Below are 21,832 nucleotides of genomic sequence, written 5' to 3' on the forward strand. Positions count from 1 at the left end.
TTCACCAGACCAGATCCTAATTAATAAGCATTAAGCTCCTTTAGATTGTTAATAAATTAGAGCCTCTGTTAAGTACTTCCTTACAATATATTTTTGGCAAACTTTTTCAATTTACTACATTAGAATAAGAAATTATACAGCTTTATTAGCAGTAGTACTGAATGCCCAAGTACTTATTTGATTAATACTGTATTTTCCTCAAGCCACTTTAAATATTTAGTTTAATATTTAAAGTGCTCTGACAATAAAATAAAAACAGAAAATGAGGTAAATAAAATTTCTTCCAAACTAAGATCACTTTAAAATTATTAAATTTTTGTAGAAATATTGGCATATCAACTTGCCTTTTCCCTTTTTGTTACATGTTAGAAATGTACTGTACAGTATTTAATTTCAATACTTATCACAGGCTGGTACTATTTATCATACATCAAGTTCAGCATTATTTCACAACAAATTAACTACAGTACAGTATCTGCAAATGCCTATAAGAATTAAATAGAATAAGACAATTCAAGTTAGTGTATATATAATAAGATTGCATAATTTTCATTGACCAAAAATTTAGGCTATTAGTATGTTACCAAACAGGGAGTCTCCCGTTCAAATGGGTCATGTTCTGAAAAGCAGTTTGTAAAGCAGTTCAAAATGCCGAACAAGATTTCCCATAGGTGAAATGCTATACATGTGGGATGCATTCCTGGACTATGAAAAATTATTACAAAACCAATATTTTTGTGATAAATAATATAAGAAACACTGCACATTATTTATTTTAAATGATGGTATTATCCTGCTTGTCAAAGTTGGCTGTTTTTGAAGAGTAAAGAGATGTAATCACTAGAAACACAAGTAGGTAATGATGATGAATGGGTGGCCATGGCTGGCTTGTCACCTTCAATGTCACTGGCAGTGATTCAACCACTGGTTCATGTGGGAGATGATGCATGGGTGGCAAACATAAAAATGAAGGTAACTGCAGAAAGCCAATTGGCCCATAATAGGCAGCTCCTATTTATATCCACTCAATCTCATTCATATACATGTCTAACCTCGCTTCAAACAATTGAGAGATTCTACTTCTATTATGTTATGCGGTAATTGGTTCCACAAATTAACACCCCCTGTTACCAAACCAGTATTTACCCAGGTCTTTCCTAACGGGGTGGATCATCATCAGTGTCACTCGTTGCTGTTACTCAAAGGTTTTGGGCCAATCTTTTTCTTGTTCGTTAAGGCTGATGAAAATTACTTTTTGGGAGGTGATTGCTGAGCTAGAGACTTTTTGGGGAAATATATTCTAAAGTTAGTTTATACAACTATCTTCTTTCCAATTAAAATTGGCTTGAGGGTGCAAGGTCATTTAATATAATTTTTGAGGTGCTTAGATGTCTCTAAGCATTGTTGTTTTGTTCTAAAAACATTGCAAAGCAACCATCCATCAGCTAAAATGCCTTTGCCATTTTCTTTACTGTGAATTATTTTGCTTGGGAAGTCTCTGCCACAGCCTCTGGAACTGCTTCATCTGCAAGCTTTTCTGCCTCCAACTTTTATTCAATAAACAACTGAAAGTCTACAGAATGTACAGTGTTAAGTCCTGAGCACAAGAATAATACTGAGGTGGCATGGGTCACCGTTAGTGGGCTGGGCGGACACTTTTGTACTACTCTATGCCACCATGTGGCTGTGTGGACATTTTTGTACCACCCTAGGCCACCATGTGGCTGTGTGAACATTTTTGTACCACCCTAGGCCACCATGTGGCTGTGTGAACATTTTAGCAGCACTGCTCATAATACTGGGGACAGCTGAGAGGGTTGCATAGCAGATTGGTGCAAAAAGAAGAATGGAGACTTGAGAGGCCGTTTAGAAGATGAGTGTTCATAAAGTAAATAGCCGTATAACAGGGAATCCATGTACTGTACTGTACAAGTATTTGGAAACATGTCATTTGACTTTTCAAGATATTGGACCTCACTCTTCTCTCAACTCAATTTAGTATCAGCCACTGATATATTGCTATACTGAATTGTTAGCATTAAGTAAGGGCTTGCACAATATATCTACTTAAGAAATAATCGTAAACGATTTAAATATACACATACAGTACAGTATAGTGTACAGTTCATGATCCTGTAGGTATTAACCGAGTACTATACAGCTACACCAAACTATGTATAATTTGTATTTATTTGTATCCTTGCTGAAATATCTTATTTTTTAGATGGAGAGACTCGAGCAGTAATCCAGTCAACAGTGTCTTGAAGTGCTTCATGTCGTACCTCTGGAAGCTCTAGATATAGATGATGGTATGCAGAAGGGAACATCTGTTTAGAAGAAAAGCCTGTTATACAAAATTTCAAAAAACCAGCGTTGAATGTAATGAAACGCCATTTTCTGGGTGAGACCCGGAGGCTCCCCGGAGCTTTACCGGCTGATATGCTAATGTCAGACTTTGGCATCAGTCATGTGTATGGAGTTCTAGGGCCTACCGGGGACCACGAGCCAGAACCTGGCCCCCTCAGAGAGGCAAGGGGAGCAATGGCCTATAGAAACCCCCGTGTGGTTGGAAGCATTCTATGTCTGCCATCGACCGGGTCAAGCATCCAGAAAGGTAAGCATTCCAAAACAAACCCCTATTCTGGTGAAAATTGCTACCTAAGCCGAACTACCTAAGCCGAACCAAATTGACAGAGGAATTTCTGAAACCAGTAATTTTACGAACAAATGGATGGCGATTCCAATTAAGGAAACAAAGATGACGAAAATATATTATAAAGTTTTCTTTTGCAAACAGTTTGCAAAATGATAGTGAGTGGCAGATGGTTATAACAATCTAAGTGGGGGTGGGGGCCAAAACTGTCAATAGTTTCAAAGTGTTATATGACAAAGAGTACTGGGAAGACAAGACACCACTAACATAGCTCATCCTGTAACTACACTTAGGTAATTATGCTACTGTATTAGGAATTTAGACTTGTTTGGCCTATTGGAAACTAGTTACAAAAATCTGGTTTATTCATCAAGGAGATTAGAGATCCACCCAAAATGAAGAAAACTACCTAGAAAGTCATATGGAAAACAAAATAACTGCTTTTAATAAAAATAAATCAAACAATAGTAGGTATTGGTTCAACAATACCCGCTCCAACTCATCTAGCCATCACCAGATCTCACACAGTTCCGGATGGGTGACACCCTCACTCGCAGACACCCGTTAATCATCCTTATTGATAAGTAATGTTGACATTCTGTCCTACAGGTAGTGGGACAAAGGGGGGACTGTATGCTTTATGTATTGATTCTTATTATGCTTCATGATTGTGTTTGTCACCCACGTAGTGTGCTCCAAGCCGATTATTTTTCTCCGACGTAATTTTAGCCTTTTTTTTTCTTGAATAGCTTGGGTGTCCTTTCTGGGAAAACTTCTTTCTAGTTGTTGCTACATCTGGATAGTGGTTAGTACTTTGTCCTCAAAACCAGGTCTGTTAATACATTAAATATTTATATTTAGTATAGCTTAGTTCATTTATTATGCCTCCCATACCAATCCTGTGGGCAGTAGTGGAAAGGGTTACAGAGGCACATAATGGGCTCATGGACTGAACCCCAAAGCTAAAACAAAGTTACAACAAACTTGTTTAGCTAAACAAGTTACAGTTTTGATGAACTAGTTACAAAATTCAGTACACATCTTCACATCAACAATGGGATCAAGACTGACCACACGTACAGTCTCTAAATTAAGCAACTGATATACAGTATGCAAAGAGCTAGTGTCATAATTAATATGTTTATCCTACACACTGCCCCTTAACCAATGGGCAGTGGTGAAAAGGTTACAATCACCCAGTTACTATATACAGTTAGCAAACTGGGGATATTTGGCTAAGATTTCACATAGCGGCTCATTTTTAATTAAATATTTACACGTTTTAAATATTTGCTATGGAATTGTCTCTGAATTCACGATGTACTGTATATTTGTTTAATTACCAAAGTATAATTATGGAAGAATAGTTATAGTATGAGAGCTATGTTCATGGTGTTCTGTCTTCCCAATACTTCCTTAGCTTGAATCTATGTATAACCTCTTGTTCTTGATGTTGCAGGTTTAAAGAATTCCGTTGTAAATTTTGTTGATTCCTATTACTACTGCATTTTGCACATATCACCTCTATTTCTTCTATCTTCCAACTTTGGCAAATTTATAACCTTTAGCCTCTCCTCATAGTTCTTGTTTTACAATTTCAAAAGCCATTTTGTTGCATGTCTGCACTTTTTCCAGTTTACTGAAGTGCCTCTTGAAATATGGGCATCAAACAACCACTGCATATTCCAACTTTTTCCTCACAAAGGTCGAGAACAATTTCTCTAGTATTCGTCATTCATGTACAGGATTTAAGAGCGATTCTGAAGTTGGAAGGCATATCATACGCTCCTCGCACAATGTTCTTTATGTGGTCCTCAGGTGACAGTTTTCTACCCAAAATCACCCTACATCTCTTTCTTGGTCTGAGTTCTTTAATTAAAGCCTTTCGCATAATTTGTAGGTTGTGTGGGGCCAATTTTCACCTATTCCACATTCCATACCAAGAGACTAAAATGGTCAGGTGAATGTGAAATGAATACAACTTATTCTACTGAAATGATAATACTTACAGTATAGTAACTGTATATGACAGTACTGTACCAACATGTAGTAATGAACCACCAGTAAACTACTTTTTATACTACAGTGTGTTGACCAGACCACACACTAGAAGTTGAAGGGACGACGACGTTTCGGTCCGTCCTGGACCATTCTCAAGTCGAATACTACAGTGTATTAATTCTATAGATTCTACAAAAAATAAAGCTACAAAAACAAATATTCGTAGGCCTAGTATAGCACATATATGTACTACAAGAGGTCTAAGATAGCATACATTAGGCCTAGGATTGCTAGGAGAGGTTATGTTAGGTCTTATATTTATGCTGCAGATAAAGTTTCTGGTTTGTCCAAATTCAGTAATATAAAAGTCAACTCTGGTGGTCCATCACTACATAATGGTACTTACCACCAAATAGTTAATAATAATAATAATGTAATAATTTATTTAGACAAAAGTACATACATCTATATATAGGATACAAGAACAGTGCAATATTCCTAAGTACAGTAAGGTGACCACCATAATTTTAGGAGGATGGGCTGAATAAACAGCACCAAGAGTTTGGAGTTTCAGTCCTGCACACTAAAACATTACAGATGACAAGACTGAAGTATACAAATCGGTATCTTTGATTCCCATGTGGCAGAGTATGTGTCTTTGTGTCTTTGTGTCTTTGTTTGTGTCTTTGCTTCCGCCGGGTCGAGATTGTCTCAGGAACCTGGCATATCGGTGGTGGCTCTGGAGTGCTAGTGCTGTAAGTTCTGTGGAGCTACCATGGTGCTACAGAAAGAGCCATTCTGCTTGACAAGCTATATTTTTAAACATTTTAATCTAATATTTGAGGGTTCTGCATTACATATGATTCAATATTCTATCTCAGTAAAACTTGTGGAACATCCATTGAACAAAACCTGTCATTGGAAAAATTTAGTTGTAATAAAAGCTTACATAAATCTAGATCTTGATTGTAAAATTTATTATGGTGTCAGTTTTTACCCTACTCTGTCTGTCCCTCATCAAATATGCAAACCCAAAAGCAAGAGTTGACTGGATTTTATATTAAGCAACATTGGTAAGAAATTATATATACCTTTATAGTCTTGTCAGTGCTCTTTGCTTGATTATGGAGCATGTGAGATCCTTCAGGTGAGCACAGCAGATCCTTCTCTCCATGTAGGATGAGGAAAGGCCACTCTACCTCAGGCATGTGATGCTCAAAATACAAGAGTGTGTCGATCCCTGCGATTGCCCACCGTGCTCGGATTCCACCTTGGTATCTACGGTAAGTTTAAAAAGGCTGTTGTTTAGTTGTTTATAATGTGGCTTCTATATTATTATATTATAATTATTAATTAATTATAATTACAGTATATTATAATAATAAGTATTCAATATGGGTGGATAATAATATGGATTGCATATTAATTACTGCACCTGTACTGTTATCCGCCATGTAAAAATTTAATAACTATTCCTTCCGTTTATGCTGTAATATGAATATGTTCTGTTCATACTTTTGTTGTTCCAATCATCGTGTAATAATTGTCATTTTCTATTGATCTACCTCAATTCATTATTTTTTTTATCTCATTTAGTTTTAAATCTTAGTTTTTTTTTATTTTATGCTAGAAATACTAAATATATAAGTGGCTTTAGGCATTGTACCTGCCCTACCCATGATTCATACAATGAAGAAACTTACTACAATGCAGTAGTGCTTAAATGAAGGTTAAGGAAAAACCCAATTTATGTTTAAATGTACACTGTATTAAAAAACAAATTTTCAGATGTAACCTACATCCTTTTATAAGGTACTGTATAAAATGTCCTGAACAAGATACAGTGCATGTACTAAGAACTTGCGTTTATATGCCTGAAATCATCTCAAGATAACCTCTATAGAATCAATAATTACGCCTTCTATTTGGCGTCTCTCTGATTTCTGAGCAGTTATACACAATTTTACTATTATTAAAATTCATCCTATGATTAAAATCTCAAGAATGGTTAGCAATGACACTATTCTTTTGTCACTACTTTTTTGTGTTCATTAACTCTTTCCAATAAACCACGAGCAGTCTCTCCAACATATGATAAAATGCAATCATTACAATTTATCACAAACATCACAGTATTTATGTGATAAATTGTAATGATTGCAATTTATCATATGTTGGAGAGACTGCGTGGTTTATTTTAAGGAGTAAATGAACACAAAAAAAAAAAAAAAAATTGATAAGAATAATGTCATCATTAACCATTGTTGGGATTTTAATCATAGGATGAATTTTAATAATAGTAAAATATTATATAACTGCTCAAGTATCAAAGAGAGACACTTATACTGCACTGCGCAAAGCGCCTTTAGGCGCTCAGAGAGTTGTGCTTTTTGTTTTTTAATTTGGCTATATTTTAATGTTTTTTAATGTTTTCATTACTATTTGTGTTTTGAAATGGAAATAGTTGACTTTGGAAACATTTTGACATTAAATTTACCTGAACATTTGTAAAAATAACAAAAATATGTCCTTGACAATTGCACCAAGACGTTTTTGCCGAAAATAGGTGAGCAGTGCAAGGGTTAATAGAAGGAGTAATTATAGATTCTATAGAGACAGTAAAGTACAATAAATCTTTTAGTAAAGTAAATCAAATTAACAGTAAAATTATTCTTAAGGAAGCAAAACTAACTAATCTCATTTATTCCTATAAGCACAGAAAACCTTGCTGTGTTCAGTGTGGGGATAATGATTCTGCAGACCCCTACCCACAGTTCCCAGAAGTCAAGAACAAGAAACAGACATGTTGACCAGACCACTCACTAGACGACGTTTCGGCTTGAGAATGGTCCAGGACGGACCGAAACGTCGTCGTCCCTTCACCTTCTAGTGTGTGGTCTGGTCAACATACTTTAGCCATGTTATTGTGGCTCATCGCCTGCACAAGAAACAGACATTCAGACTCTTGAGATACTGAACTGAATAGATTTTTTTTTTTTACCTGATATTCAGCATATGCAGTGTTGCATCTTCCACTATGAAGGAAACATTACTCACTTCATGAACATTTTTAGATTTGTTCCATGATTTTAGATTTGCCACGTGATGTGGCTTTAAAAAATACTCAAATACTGTAAGTACTAAATAACACCTATAATTTAATCCTCTCTTTTGTAAATAAAATAATTATTATTATACAGTATTATTATTATAAACAGACAACTGAAGACTAACCAATACCTGAGAGGATCCTTTTTCATTCTAGTCTTCATTTCTTCATCTCGGGTAACATGGTCCAACTTCAATTTAGCAACCTGCAATATACAAGCACAGGTCATGCATAACTTTGCTATCTACCTACCTACACACACACACACATACTAAGTACCCAGATGAGCCACAGACACATTAGAAAGAATTTGTTCAGTGTCAGTGTAGTGAACAAACAAAATACATTAAGAAGTAAGATGATGGATGTTGGGATCCATACACAGTTCCAAATGTAGATATTATAGAGCCTAACAATGTCAGGAACCCATACACCAGTTTATTGACAGCTGAGAAGCAGGATTAAAGAGTTGAAGCCCACAACCACAATTGGACAAGTACAATTAGTTGAGTGGGAGCTTCAGCAAACAAAATTTGCCAAGTACTGTATTGTAATTACCTAAGTGTAGTTACATAAAGAGAGCTACGCTTGCGGTACCGTCTTGCCAGCATTATCATATAATGCTTTGAAACTACTGACTGTTTTGACCTCCACCACCTCACTTAACTTGTTCTAACCATCTACCACACTGCATATCAGTCTCACATACTCAGCTCATGACCACTCAATTTAAATGATGCCCTGCTCACTTATTGTTCCAACTGTACATAAATGTAGAAAATAGTGGGTAACTTCACACTGGAATATGATGTAGATGCAAATTATAAAGCATTTAAAAACTGAACAAAGCCTAATGCCATTATAACAAACCTCACTGGAAGTGACGGAGCATAAGGTACCATCTTAAACTGGGAAGGGGTCATCCCAGGTGACAAATCAATAACCACAAAGGGAGTGGGAGAGTCTAGGACAAAGCCAGGCCAGGGGCCCAACACACAGCAGGTCTGGCTTGAGGGCCTGGTTTGCCTGCCACTTGAGTTTCAGAGGGAGGAGGGGTGTGTCAAGTTGGAAAAGGAAGCACACAAAAATAAATAAATTAGGACTTCACTTCCCAGCACCCACACCCACCATGGAGCCAAAACAAGTGGAAGCATAAGCATACAGGCTACCCCCCATGGGTAACACTGACAATATACCTGTACATAGGTAACCAGTAGAGGATCTGAATGGAAATACAGGGACTTACAAGGAAACTGACCCTTCAGTGCCCACTCGATCCAAGGCTGGCTAGGCTCACTAGCCAAATCAACCAACTAATTCAGTAAGGCCCCACTGAACTTCCTGTTTTATAAATCTGTCGTGCAGAAGGCTCTGGCCATATATCTGACCTGTTAATCTCCAACAAGTAGTACCTCGGGTGATGTGCTGAAACCAGTTCGGATATTTAGCACCATGTGTATGTTTTGTGAATCTGAAAGCTTCGCATAATTACCTATTATTAATTTTTGGCATATAACCCAAATATTCTAACCCCCCCACTTATTCTATTACTGAAAAGACATTTTCTGACATTTCTTCTACATCAGTGTTTCTTGATTTTGTAACTGTCCTCTTATTAATATTTGCTCCAAATAGAACAATTTTTTTTATCAACTTTTTCAAATTATCGCTATTTTGTATGTGGTAATTGTGCCCCAACTTTTTATTGTCTATCTTCTAGTTGTGACAGCTTTAGGAAATTTATCTTCTCTTCATAGCACAACTATCCAAATTTCAGAATCTGTTTTGGTCATGCCACTGATTAATCTAGTTAAATAACATTTAATAAAAAAAATAGGAGCACTGTTCACTTAAACACTATCCAAAGTTTGATCATCATTGCATAAACTTCCCTCACTTTACCATCAAGTGTTATGAATGAGTGGTTCTGCCTGGATAACAATTATTTACACAGGATCAGTATTGCAAATGTGGCATAAGCAGTTGTTTTGGTGTGCTATATCTTCCTGGTGGGTTTCTCTTGTTTACTGTAGCGATCCTAATTTCAGATTCAATTTTTTTTATTCAGGTAAAAGTACATACATTGATGAAGAGTTACAAACATAATGTTGGACTTAGAGCTAGTACATACAATACCTAAAACCACTAATATGCATAGCGTTTCGGGCAAAATACCTAGATTCCCTTTCCCTCTACTGAGTGCATCAGATTCTGGTACTGGTCCCCAGGTGGCACTCATAAAACCTGATAGAGCCTTGTGTGGTACATAAAGTTTGACAGGTTCCCAAGTAGGTTGCTCTGTGTGCTACCGAGGGGGCTTCTCATAGAAAGCAAAAACTGGAGATACATAATTAATGAAGTATAAAAGTGCAATTTATTATCACATTTATAATAGTAATACCACTTACTGCTAATGTTACTATACTTCATTACCACCGTTAAGATACTGACGGCAATATAAGGTAGAATTCGAGCGACCATTCTAGCTAGGAAGATCTTTGGTGCAGTGGCCTCAGCAGAGTTGGCTTTGATGAGAGGACCCATGAGTACCACCCCAGCGAAGTATTCAGGCCGTGCCATTCCACACTTAATGGCAATCATTCCACCCTGCAACAATGAACATTGCTATTAACTTATACCGTATAAACAGATTTATTGACTTGCTTCTGCATAAAATAAAATTGGGTTGAATTTAATAGAAAACTATTTCCTGGGTGGCCTCAGTACCTAACCAGTGTATTAGCTGTTTTATTTGTTTAATATGCTTAGGTACACACAGTCATATTTATTATTAAATATTAATATTAGGGATCGGTCCAACTGGTCCTATTAAGAGAGGTGCCAAGCCAAATACTAACCCCCTACCACCAAGGGGACTTAATTGGTGAAAAGGGGCAGGCTGAGTCCCTAGATTCTTTATATCTATTTAGAGAAAAATGCGTTAAAAAAGTAGTTATGATGCAAGAAGGGTGGCGGGAGGCCGGGTTGGCATACCATAGAGTGGCCAACAATGAAGCAGGGTAGCCCTGGGTACTGCAGGCGCATGTCATCACAGTGGTGGAGAACATCGTCCACGTAGTCATCCACAGTTTCGATGTAGCCACGTACACCCTCCGATCTCCCGTGTCCCACTGCAAAATATTCATTTATTTATTTATATACAAGAAGGTACATTGGGCTTATGAGGTTACATAACATTAATGTTTTTACAATCTTGTTAAACCACTAATGCGCATAGAGTTTCCGGCAGGTCCTTAATCTAACAGATAATATTAAGTAGGTAATTTGTAGTAAAATATAAACCATGTGTTACTACTAACATTCATTCAACTATGGTGGACAGAAAAACTTAAATATTGTCACGTCTGTTGAAGATAAACTAATCAAACAACGTATGGACACCAATTATATACCTGCTAACACTTAAATGTTAGGAAGGAGGAATAAACTAATATTTTGTTATGTATATGAACAAGAGTTCTTACATTCTTGTAGTCACTGACACACACACAGCGTTTCAGGCAGGTCCTTAATCCTAATTTTCCCCGGAATACGACCCGCCAAATCGTTTAACAACCAGGTAAATATTTCACTGTTGTCTAAACAGAGGCTACAGTTAGGGATTAGCGCCCAGTCAATCCTCCCCGGCCAGGATACGAACCCAGGCCAAAGTGCTCGCGAGACACCGGGCGAGTGCTAATTATTACCTGAGAGCCACGAACACTAGTGGCCTCGATGATGACAGGAAGCCGGCGGCTTGTCGAAGGTCCCCCCCCCCCCCATTTGCCTATATCTTTTCCAGCTGTACTTTAAATGTTAATAGAGTTTTGGCAATTTACAGCTCCGGCGGGTAGGCAGTTCCATGTGTTTATAACCCTGTGGGTGAAGATGTCCTGCTCTCAGTCCTACAATGTGGCTTGTTGAGCTTGAAACCGTTGATCCTTGTTTGTGTTGCATTACGACCTACTGAAAAAATTTACTGGATCAACATCCTCCAAATTGTTCAGTATTTTATGTTTTAATTACATCATCCTTACAGCCCCTATACTTATGGTAAACACTCAAAATTTTTGGCCACTATATCTCCCTGCATGTGTAGAGTACTTTAGAGTATTGTTCTCATTAGGTTAATGTCGCAATTAAAATTTTTACCTTTGGTGTATATAGACGAGATTCCACGACTAGGCTAATAATGCTAATGCAGTTTTCTCCATGTTCTCAATTTACATTCTCTTGACAGACAAAGAGTAAGAGGTGATAGGATTAAATGGATGAAAGGTTATAACAAAGGCTATTTCAGAGGACCAGCGAAATTACTGGATTCATCTTAATTTATTGATCCTACTGGTCCCACCTTATTTGACCGGATCCTCTGGTCCATCATCTTATTTACTGGTTCTTCTGGTGCCTTAATTCCGGGCCTTCTGGCCTATCATCTTAATTACTAGGTCTTCAGGGGGCTCCATCTCTATTCACTGGACATTCTGATCTCATTATTATTCTGGACCTCCTGCCTGTGGCGCCTCCTCAACAGCCTGGGACTCCATATTTACTGTACTCTCGGTCCCACTTCCATCTCTGTGTTCACTAGATCTTCTGGACCCTTCATTGTATTTACTGGATATTATTATATTTTATTTCTGGATCTCCTGCCTGAAGTGCCACTACCACAGCCTGGGACCCCAACACAACAGGCGGACCCTACCACCACAGCCTGGGACCCCACTACCACAGCCCGGGACCCCACCACAACAGGCGGACCCCACCACCACAGCCTGGGACCCCACCACAACAGCCTGGGACCCCACCACAACAGGAGGACCCCACCACCACCACAGCCAGGGACCCCACCACCACAGCCTGGGACTCCAACACAACAGGTGGACCCCACCACCACCACAGCCTGGGACTCCAACACAACAGGTGGACCCCACCACCACCACAGCCTGCATGGGACTCCACCACAACAGGCGGGCCCCCATTACCACAGCCTGGGACTCAAGTTATTCACCTCTTTGCAGGATACAGCAATCCACCGTAGGTCATTCTCAGGACTCGCTATAGCCATCTCCGGACCTACTGGAGTCCGTTCTCCTAATAGTACACCGCATTTTGACGTATACATTCCATAGGGTCAAAAACTACTGTACTAAAAAATCATAGCGACTCGCAAAATTGACGTAATGTCCAGTTTTCTGTTCGTGGGTCTTCGGTTAGGTTAAAAGTGCTATTATCGACTTCATATTTAAAGAATAATTATCAGTTTAATTTCAAAGGTTTTTTATGTTATCAAACATAACGCCAAGTGTTTTTTCAGATCCCTGTAATTTAGTGTAAAAATCACGTGCTGCTTCATTTGGTAGTAATGATAATCTTTATAAATTGATTTATTATTGGTGGGGGTTTAAAGAATAAATAAAGGCGTGACTTTACATGCCGCACGTCAACAAAATTCAACCCGTCAATAGCACGTCGCATTTTGACGTATATTTTATATAAGGTCAAAAATTGCCGTACTAGAAAGTGGCAGCGGCTCGCGGAATTGACATACTGTCCCGTTTTCTGTTTTGGGTCCTCTGGTAGGTTAGGATAAGGGCATTTTAGTACGACAGTTTCGTGACGTTGGTCGCGTGCCACGGGTTCGCCAGCCCTGATCTAGGACATTCTTTTAGTTTTTTTTTTTAAGGGTTAATGCTAGAGATGCATGCTCTTAGATTTGTTAAGAGATATAGGCAGCAGCGATTCACTATGAAGAGGACTTTGTTCTGCCTTGCTATCTCTATCACTCGACCCTCTGCTTATCTTTAAATGCGTGTTTATGTGTCAAGTACCCGAACTCATTTGATTTGTCCCTCAGTTCTTTGTCGTATTTGTTGTTTTTGCCTGTGCAGCTCAGTTTTGCATGTGCTAGTCTCATAAGTAATAACAAGTGTACAAACATTACACGGGGTTGATACGGGGGAGAAGCTGTTACCCATGCAGCAGGTCCCTCTTCTTCAGGGCGCAAGGCCAGGGTAGATTGATATGGGGAAGAAGCTGTTACCCATGCAGCAGGTCCCCCCTCTCCACGGGGCCGAAATTCTCCAATGGAATATCTCCAATACAAACTGTTATTATTATTTATATAAATAACTCGTGTACAAGATGGAAATTGAGGTGAATTGGCTGCCATGTGGGGCTCCGCCGCTGCCCTTCCTGGCGTGTTAAATTATTCTCCTTCCTATACAGTACGTGAGCCCACAAGATCATCTCTGGCCCCCTCTCGCGTCCGCATCTTGAGTGTGTGTAACTGTCAATCAAAATAGACTGAGTGAGGGATGACTAACGACTTGATCATCTATATTTTGTACTGAGTCGACAGTGATGGTGACTATCTCACGAGAGTAGTTATAGAAACTATGACAACTACGAACTCTAAGTTTCCAAATTAGAGTTAAGAATTGTGATTGGCATTTTAGAAAATCTGGGCGAGACGGGTCTCTCCCCCACCGGAAAAAAAAGAACATCACTTGCTTGACATTTGCGAAGATATTCGGCAACGGCGCACAATGGAAGTACGTTTGGCAAGTTATCACAAGGTGAACCGGAAGTGTGGTGGTGGTGGAGGTGGGGTCCCTTGATTGTTTCCAGCGTGAGATGGACATATATATATGGATCAGATTGGGTGGATATAAATAGGAGCTGTCTCGTATGGGCCACTAGACCTTCTGTAATTACCTTTATCCTTATGAACAAACCTTTATTCTTATGTTGTTATCATGCTCTATAAAAGGCTGGCTATAACCTCGATACCCAAGCTGACGACGTGCTGACACGTCAAGACAGCGCGGACCACAACACCTATACTGCTTCACACACACAGATCACACTAACGTGTTGCATCAAATGAACAAATCCACAAGGGCCGTGACGAGGATTCGAACCTGCGTCCGGGAGCATCAGTCGATTAAGGCAGTGTCTGGGATGCTCCCGGACGCAGGTTCGAATCCTCGTCACGGCCCTTGTGGATTTGTTCAGCTATACTGCCTGCCCAAGAAAGTGATCAAATCATCTTTCCTGAAGTACAGGACTGGTGGCGATGACCAGGCTGGCAAGAGCTCCTATACACCTCGGTACAAGACATTTCTGGCATGGTACTTGACTACTGCCTCAGTTGACAAGAATATTATGCATGTGTTGAGTGCAACACATGTAGCAACTGACAAGGATGAGTGTGGTGCCGACCCATACTGCGAGCCTCATCAGATGACCAGCTGAGGGGGTGATGTAATGACCACACCACAACAGCCAGGGTGAACAACCAGGCTGCCCAAGTCTCGACACACTCACCCTGTATGTCATGTCCAGCTAGCTCCCACTCTGCTACATATCACACTTCTGCAGTAACGACCGGACATGAACATCGACGAAGGGTTCGGAAGTGTGTTTTCGATAATAGGTCCGACACCTCCCGCTCGTTCTTTACCCAACCACTTGGGCTGGACGGTAGAGCGACGGCCTCGCTTCATGCAGGTCGGCGTTTAATCCCCGACCGTCCATAAGTGGTTGGACACCATTCCTTCCTCCCCGTCCCATCCCAAATCTTTATCCTGACTCCTTTCAAGTGCTATACAGTCGTAGTGACTTGGCGTTGCCTCCTGATAGTTTCTTTCTCTCTCTCCCACTGCTCTTCCACACCCGCTCAGTTCAACCTTCCCTTGGGTGGTTTGCGATGGTTAGCAATTTCTCTGTAGGCGACAAAGAAATAGGAAGCAATGCTCACCCCTCGGAGTGGACCAACAGAAGAGAAACTGGGTGTTTACGGCGCCACTATCGGGAGGTCAACCGCCTCACAAGTCTGGTCTTGTGGTAGGCGGTAAACTGGTTACAATGGTTTTTGTTTTATTAACACATTTAAGTGCATATATCCAGCTGCCCCTGGACTATATGAAGGAGAGTACAGTGTGTGTCAAGAAGGTACAGTGTGTGTGTGCCTACGAGGTGCTAAAAGGTCCCCATCACACAGGATGGTTAGTCATACAGAGGCATGTGATAAGTAGTCTGCACTGGCAGACTCTGGGAGCATTATGAGGATATCATCAACACAAGAGTGAATAAAGTAGCAGTGATACTAAAAATCCCCATCACACAGGATGGTTAGTCATACAGATGCATGTGATAAGTAGTCTGCACTGGCAGACTCTGAGAGCATTATGAGGATATCTTCAAGAACACGAGAGTAAGGGATGTGGATGTTTGTGGTCTTAAAAGACGGTAACCAACACTTGTCACTGCCTTTGTATACCGCTTTAACTTACGTGATTTATTTCTTTATTATTCTGCACCTCATACACATCCCCTGGGCGGTAGTGGCCCCCCCCCCACACACCCTTCCTGCGTATGGGGGGGGGGGAGGATTTAACCATAAATAGATTAACAAACCCACAAGGGCCGTGACGAGGATTCGAACCTACGTCCGAGATCATCCCAGACGCTGCCTTAATCGACTGAGCTACGACTGTCATAAATAGATTTATTTATTTATTTATTTAATTATTTATTTATATATAAGAAGGTACATTGGGTTTGTGAGGATACATAGCATAGTATTTACAATCTTGTAAAGCCACTAGTACGCGCAGCGTTTCGGGCAGGTCCTTAATCTAACAGATAATTTTAAGTAGGTAAATTCTAGCAGAATTAATAAAATGATAACAGATACATTGCAAGAAAAAAAATGAGATGAGAGAGAATAGTAAGTATATTAAAGCACATTGGTATATTAAAGCTCTGGTTGATTACATTGACAACTTGATTGGTTATTTAAACAAGATTAACAGACACCGTACAGCAGATTGATAGCACATATAAGAAGACAGTAATGATCACATTGGTAAAGATGTTATTGGTTATTGTTATGTTATTGGTGGTAAAGATGTTATTGGTGGTAAAGATGTTATTGGTTATTGTTATGTTATTGGTGGTAAAGATGTTATTGGTGGTAAAGATGTTATTGGTGGTAAAGATGTTATTGGTTATTGTTATGTTATTGGTGGTAAAGATGTTATTGGTGGTAAAGATGTTATTGGTGGTAAAGATGTTATTGGTTATTGTTATGTTATTGGTGGTAAAGATGTTATTGGTGGTAAAGATGTTATTGGTTATTGTTATGTTATTGGTGGTAAAGATGTTATTGGTGGTAAAGATGTTATTGGTGGTAAAGATGTTATTGGTTATTGTTATGTTATTGGTGGTAAAGATGTTATTGGTGGTAAAGATGTTATTGGTGGTAAAGATGTTATTGGTTATTGTTATGTTATTGGTGGTAAAGATGTTATTGGTGGTAAAGATGTTATTGGTGGTAAAGATGTTATTGGTGGTAAAGATGTTATTGGTGGTAAAGATGTTATTGGTGGTAAAGATGTTATTGGTGGTAAAGATGTTATTGGTGGTAAAGATGTTAAAGATTGGTTAGAAAGGTGGGGTTCAAGAGCTAATAGCTCGATTCTGTAGACACAAATAGTAAATAAAAATAGTAAACACACACACACACACACTGGCTACCTGTCCCTCCGACACAATTATTATTATTATTATGAATTATATGTAACCATTTTGATTAAAGATCTTAAACTCTCCGACACTGCTAAGTACAGGAGAGATTATGCCGAGTGGCCCCAGTACAGCTATGTGGGACCTGCACACACACACATGTTGCTCCTAATGTTAAACACGTGCACGCTAACACCTGTAATACCTGAGAAAGCGTGGTAATTAACATAGCTGCTTCATCACTACTCAGATAACCTGTAAGAGGGAGGCAGAACCCTGGAAACACAAACCCTGTCTCTATTTTCCGCTTGTTACAACTTGTAATAAAGTTGTTACATCTTGGCTTAACGTGTTTATGACGTATTAGAATGTTGTTACAACTTGATATATTGGTTGTTATAACTGGTTAGAACGTTGTTACAACTTGCTATATGGGTTGTTATAACTGGTTAGGTGTTAAAACTTGTTGGAACGTTGTACCGTCGTAGTTTCGGTGTGTGTATGGCGGGAAGCTGTTTATATATAAAGTATGTGCGTCAAGTGTTTTCTTCCATGACACAGCCCCACCTGTGGTCAACTGACTCTTGCAAGAGTGCAGAAAGTGCAAACAGTGCACGTTCTCAAGAGTGAGTGCAAACAGCAACTATCGGACCCGTGAACAAATCCACAAGAGCCGTGACGAGGAGTCGAACCGACGTCCGTGAGCATCCCAGACGCTGCCTTAATCGACTGAGCTACGACATGGTATAAGAATTGCAACCAGAAATTCTACTGAATTTATTTGGATCCTGCAGCCTCTCCGAGACACAAACCAGGATTTTACACAATTCCCCCCTGCACTTGAGCTATGCCAACTACCCGTTGTTCAAGTATGTTTATTAAGACAAGAAAAAAATACATCTCAAAGGGACAGAGTAGCTTAGGCTATTTCTATCCTCCTGTACCCGTTGTTTATCCAGCCCCGTCCTCCTATGGTCTCCCAACGTCAAGAAAACGGTCAATTTAAAGTGGTCTCTCCTAACCTACCAGAGGACCCAAAACAGAAAACGGGACAGTACGTCACTTTCGCTAACCGCTTCCATGTTCTAATACGACAATTTTTTGGCCTTATGTATCGCATACGTGGGAAAAGCGACGTTCTTTGTAAGAGGACAGGTTGGTGTATCATAATGAAATGTGGACAAAACAACATGTGTATAGGGCACGTGACAAAGTAAAATGACATGTGACAGCTCGAATGTCATATGGGTATACGTATATTCCGTACTTAGGGTTGTATGGGGGGGGGGGTGTAGATTAGGTGTAAAGTGTGTCAACAAAGACGGCCCGCTCAGTGTGGACACCTGGCCGCTCAGTGTGGACACCTGGCCGCTCAGTGTGGACACCTGGCCGCTCAGTGTGGACACCTGGCCGCTCAGTGTGGACACCTGGCCGCTCAGTGTGGACACCTGGCCGCTCAGTGTGGACACCTGGGCGCTCAGTGTGGACACCTGGCCGCTCAGTGTGGACACCTGGCCGCTCAGTGTGGACACCAGGCCGCTCAGTGTGGACACCTGGCCGCTCAGTGTGGACACCTGGCCGCTCAGTGTGGACACCTGGCCGCTCAGTGTGGACACCTGGCCGCTCAGTGTGGACACCTGGCCGCTCAGTGTGGACACCTGGCCGCTCAGTGTGGACACCTGGCCGCTCAGTGTGGACACCTGGCCGCTCAGTGTGGACACCTGGTCTCTCAGTGTGGACACCTGGCCGCTCAGTGTGGACACCTGGCCGCTCAGTGTGGACACCTGGCCGCTCAGTGTGGACACCTGGCCGCTCAGTGTGGACACCTGGCCGCTCAGTGTGGACACCTGGCCGCTCAGTGTGGACACCTGGCCGCTCAGTGTGGACACCTGGCCGCTCAGTGTGGACACCTGGCCGCTCAGTGTGGACACCTGGCCGCTCAGTGTGGACACCTGGCCGCTCAGTGTGGACACCTGGCCGCTCAGTGTGGACACCTGGCCTCTCAGTGTGGACACCTGGCCGCTCAGTGTGGACACCTGGCCGCTCAGTGTGGACACCTGGCCTCTCAGTGTGGACACCTGGCCGCTCAGTGTGGACACCTGGCCGCTCAGTGTGGACACCTGGCCGCTCAGTGTGGACACCTGGCCGCTCAGTGTGGACACCTGGCCGCTCAGTGTGGACACCTGGTCGCTCAGTGTGGACACCTGGCTGCTCAGTCTCACAAGACAAAGGTGGGTGTAAAGTATAGAGATGGCTGACTGACTCACAACGCCACCCACTATAATTAAGACAGTAAATGCCGCCTCGCCTGCACTACAAGATGCCTCGCCTGCACTACAAGATGCCTCGCCTGCACTACAAGATGCCTCGCCTGCACTACAAGATGCCTCGCCTGCACTACAAGATGCCTCGCCTGCACTACAAGATGCCTCGCCTGCACCTACAAGATGCCTCGCCTGCACCTACAAGATGCCTCGCCTGCACTACAAGATGCCTCGCCTGCACCACAAGATGCCTCGCCTGCACCACAAGATGCCTCGCCTGCACTACAAGATGCCTCGCCTGCACTACAAGATGCCTCGCCTGCACCACAAGATGCCTCGCCTGCACCACAAGATGCCTCGCCTGCACTACAAGATGCCTCGCCTGCACTACAAGATGCCTCGCCTGCACTACAAGATGCCTCGCCTGCACCACAAGATGCCTCGCCTGCACTACAAGATGCCTCGCCTGCACCACAAGATGCCTCGCCTGCACTACAAGATGCCTCGCCTGCACCACAAGATGCCTCGCCTGCACTACAAGATGCCTCGCCTGCACCACAAGATGCCTCGCCTGCACTACAAGATGCCTCGCCTGCACTACAAGATGCCTCGCCTGCACTACAAGATGCCTCGCCTGCACCACAAGATGCCTCGCCTGCACTACAAGATGCCTCGCCTGCACTACAAGATGCCTCGCCTGCACTACAAGATGCCTCGCCTGCACCACAAGATGCCTCGCCTGCACTACAAGATGACTCGTCAAACTACAAGATGCCTCGCCTGCACTACAAGATGCCTCGCCTGCACTACAAGATGCCTCGCCTGCACTACAAGATGCCTCGCCTGCACTACAAGATGCCTCGCCTGCACTACAAGATGCCTCGCCTGCACTACAAGATGCCTCGCCTGCACTACAAGATGCCTCGCCTGCACTACAAGATGCCTCGCCTGCACTACAAGATGCCTCGCCTGCACCACAAGATGCCTCGCCTGCACCACAAGATGCCTCGCCTGCACTACAAGATGCCTCGCCTGCACTACAAGATGCCTCGCCAAACTAGTGTCTGGGAATCAATAACTAGCTGTTATGCATATTTTACGACGAGTCTTGCAGCTCTCTGAAAAGGTGTTGGCATGCATAGACTTATTGACGACAGTTTGATCAATAATTTCCGTTGTCGAGGACAGGAAGTGTTAACTTATGTTTATCGAGGCACTCCTAAGCCTACTACTGACTTTGCCTGGGACGCAAACAATAACAGTTGCCTAACCACACACTAGAAAGTGAAGGGACGACCACGTTTCGGTCCGTCCTGGACCATTCTCAAGTGGTTCTCAATTTGGACTTGGGAATGGTCCAGGACGGACCGAAACGTCGTCGTCCCTTCACTTTCTAGTGTGTGGTTTGGTCAACATATTTCAGCCACGTTATTGTGACTCATCGTCTGCACACAGTTGCCTAACTCCCGGGGACCTAATTTGCTAGGTGAACACACACACCAGGTGAAAGCAAACGTGCCCAACTGTGTCTGTCCTGCGCGGGGATTGAACCCGAGCTCCCTCGGATGTGAGCGGAAGCCGTAGCAGAGTACAAGTGTCCTCGTCTCAGTGTTTGGGGCTGGTCCTAGTGGCCGGGGCCGACTCTCCACCATACCATCACGCCAGATCCAAATAAGAAATGCGGATTGAAGTCCTAATCAACACTGGTACTTTTGATCTAGAACTTGTCACTCAAAGGTGATAAGTTTCTAGAGACTGATGTCTTGGAGCTGGAGGTTGGCTGAGCACGTGTAGTGACAGTACGTCACTTTCGTGAGCCGATTTTATTTCAAATTACGTCTATTTTTCGCATACGAGCGAAAAGCGACATAATTTTAAGAGGACGGGTTGGATGACTGTGCGTGGGAGCAAGAAGGCAAGCCAGGTGCCAGTAGCATAGTGGTACTGGACCCACCAGGTGATTGATTGATTGATAAAGATTAACCCACCCAAGAGGTGACATGAATATGAATAGCCCGTAAGTGGTGGCCCTTTTGAGCCATTACCAGTATCAAGAGATGATGCTGGAGATCTGTGGAGGTGCGACTGCACCCTGCGTGACGGATGATGTCTCCCGGACCCACCGGGTACATCTTCTTACGTTTTCAAGTGCATCGATCAACTCAGCCAGGACTGGAGGATAAATATTCTTATTATTGCAGCTCTCATATCCTTAATAACGAGATAATCGATCTGCACTTCTGCACACAACCAGTTTTGTCGACATGTAGGGGG

At 41.8% G+C, this 21,832-nt stretch overlaps 1 protein-coding gene across 1 annotated transcript in view; it reads right to left on the reverse strand.

The window, feature by feature from the left end:
• Window positions 1-286: 286 nt before the first annotated feature.
• LOC123752120 (monoglyceride lipase) overlaps window positions 287-21,832 on the reverse strand; it is a 38,575-nt gene continuing 17,029 nt past the window's right edge. The window contains exons 4-8 of the mRNA XM_069334799.1: window positions 10,758-10,894; window positions 10,215-10,370; window positions 7,895-7,968; window positions 5,746-5,932; window positions 287-2,327 (exon numbers count right to left, since the gene is read on the reverse strand). Of these exons, the coding sequence (XP_069190900.1) occupies window positions 2,214-2,327; window positions 5,746-5,932; window positions 7,895-7,968; window positions 10,215-10,370; window positions 10,758-10,894 (668 nt within the window). The 3' untranslated portion in view covers window positions 287-2,213. The remainder of the gene's footprint in view (window positions 2,328-5,745; window positions 5,933-7,894; window positions 7,969-10,214; window positions 10,371-10,757; window positions 10,895-21,832) is intronic.

This window comes from Procambarus clarkii, chromosome 4 (genome assembly GCF_040958095.1).
Source record: "Procambarus clarkii isolate CNS0578487 chromosome 4, FALCON_Pclarkii_2.0, whole genome shotgun sequence".
Taxonomy (NCBI): domain Eukaryota; kingdom Metazoa; phylum Arthropoda; class Malacostraca; order Decapoda; family Cambaridae; genus Procambarus; species Procambarus clarkii.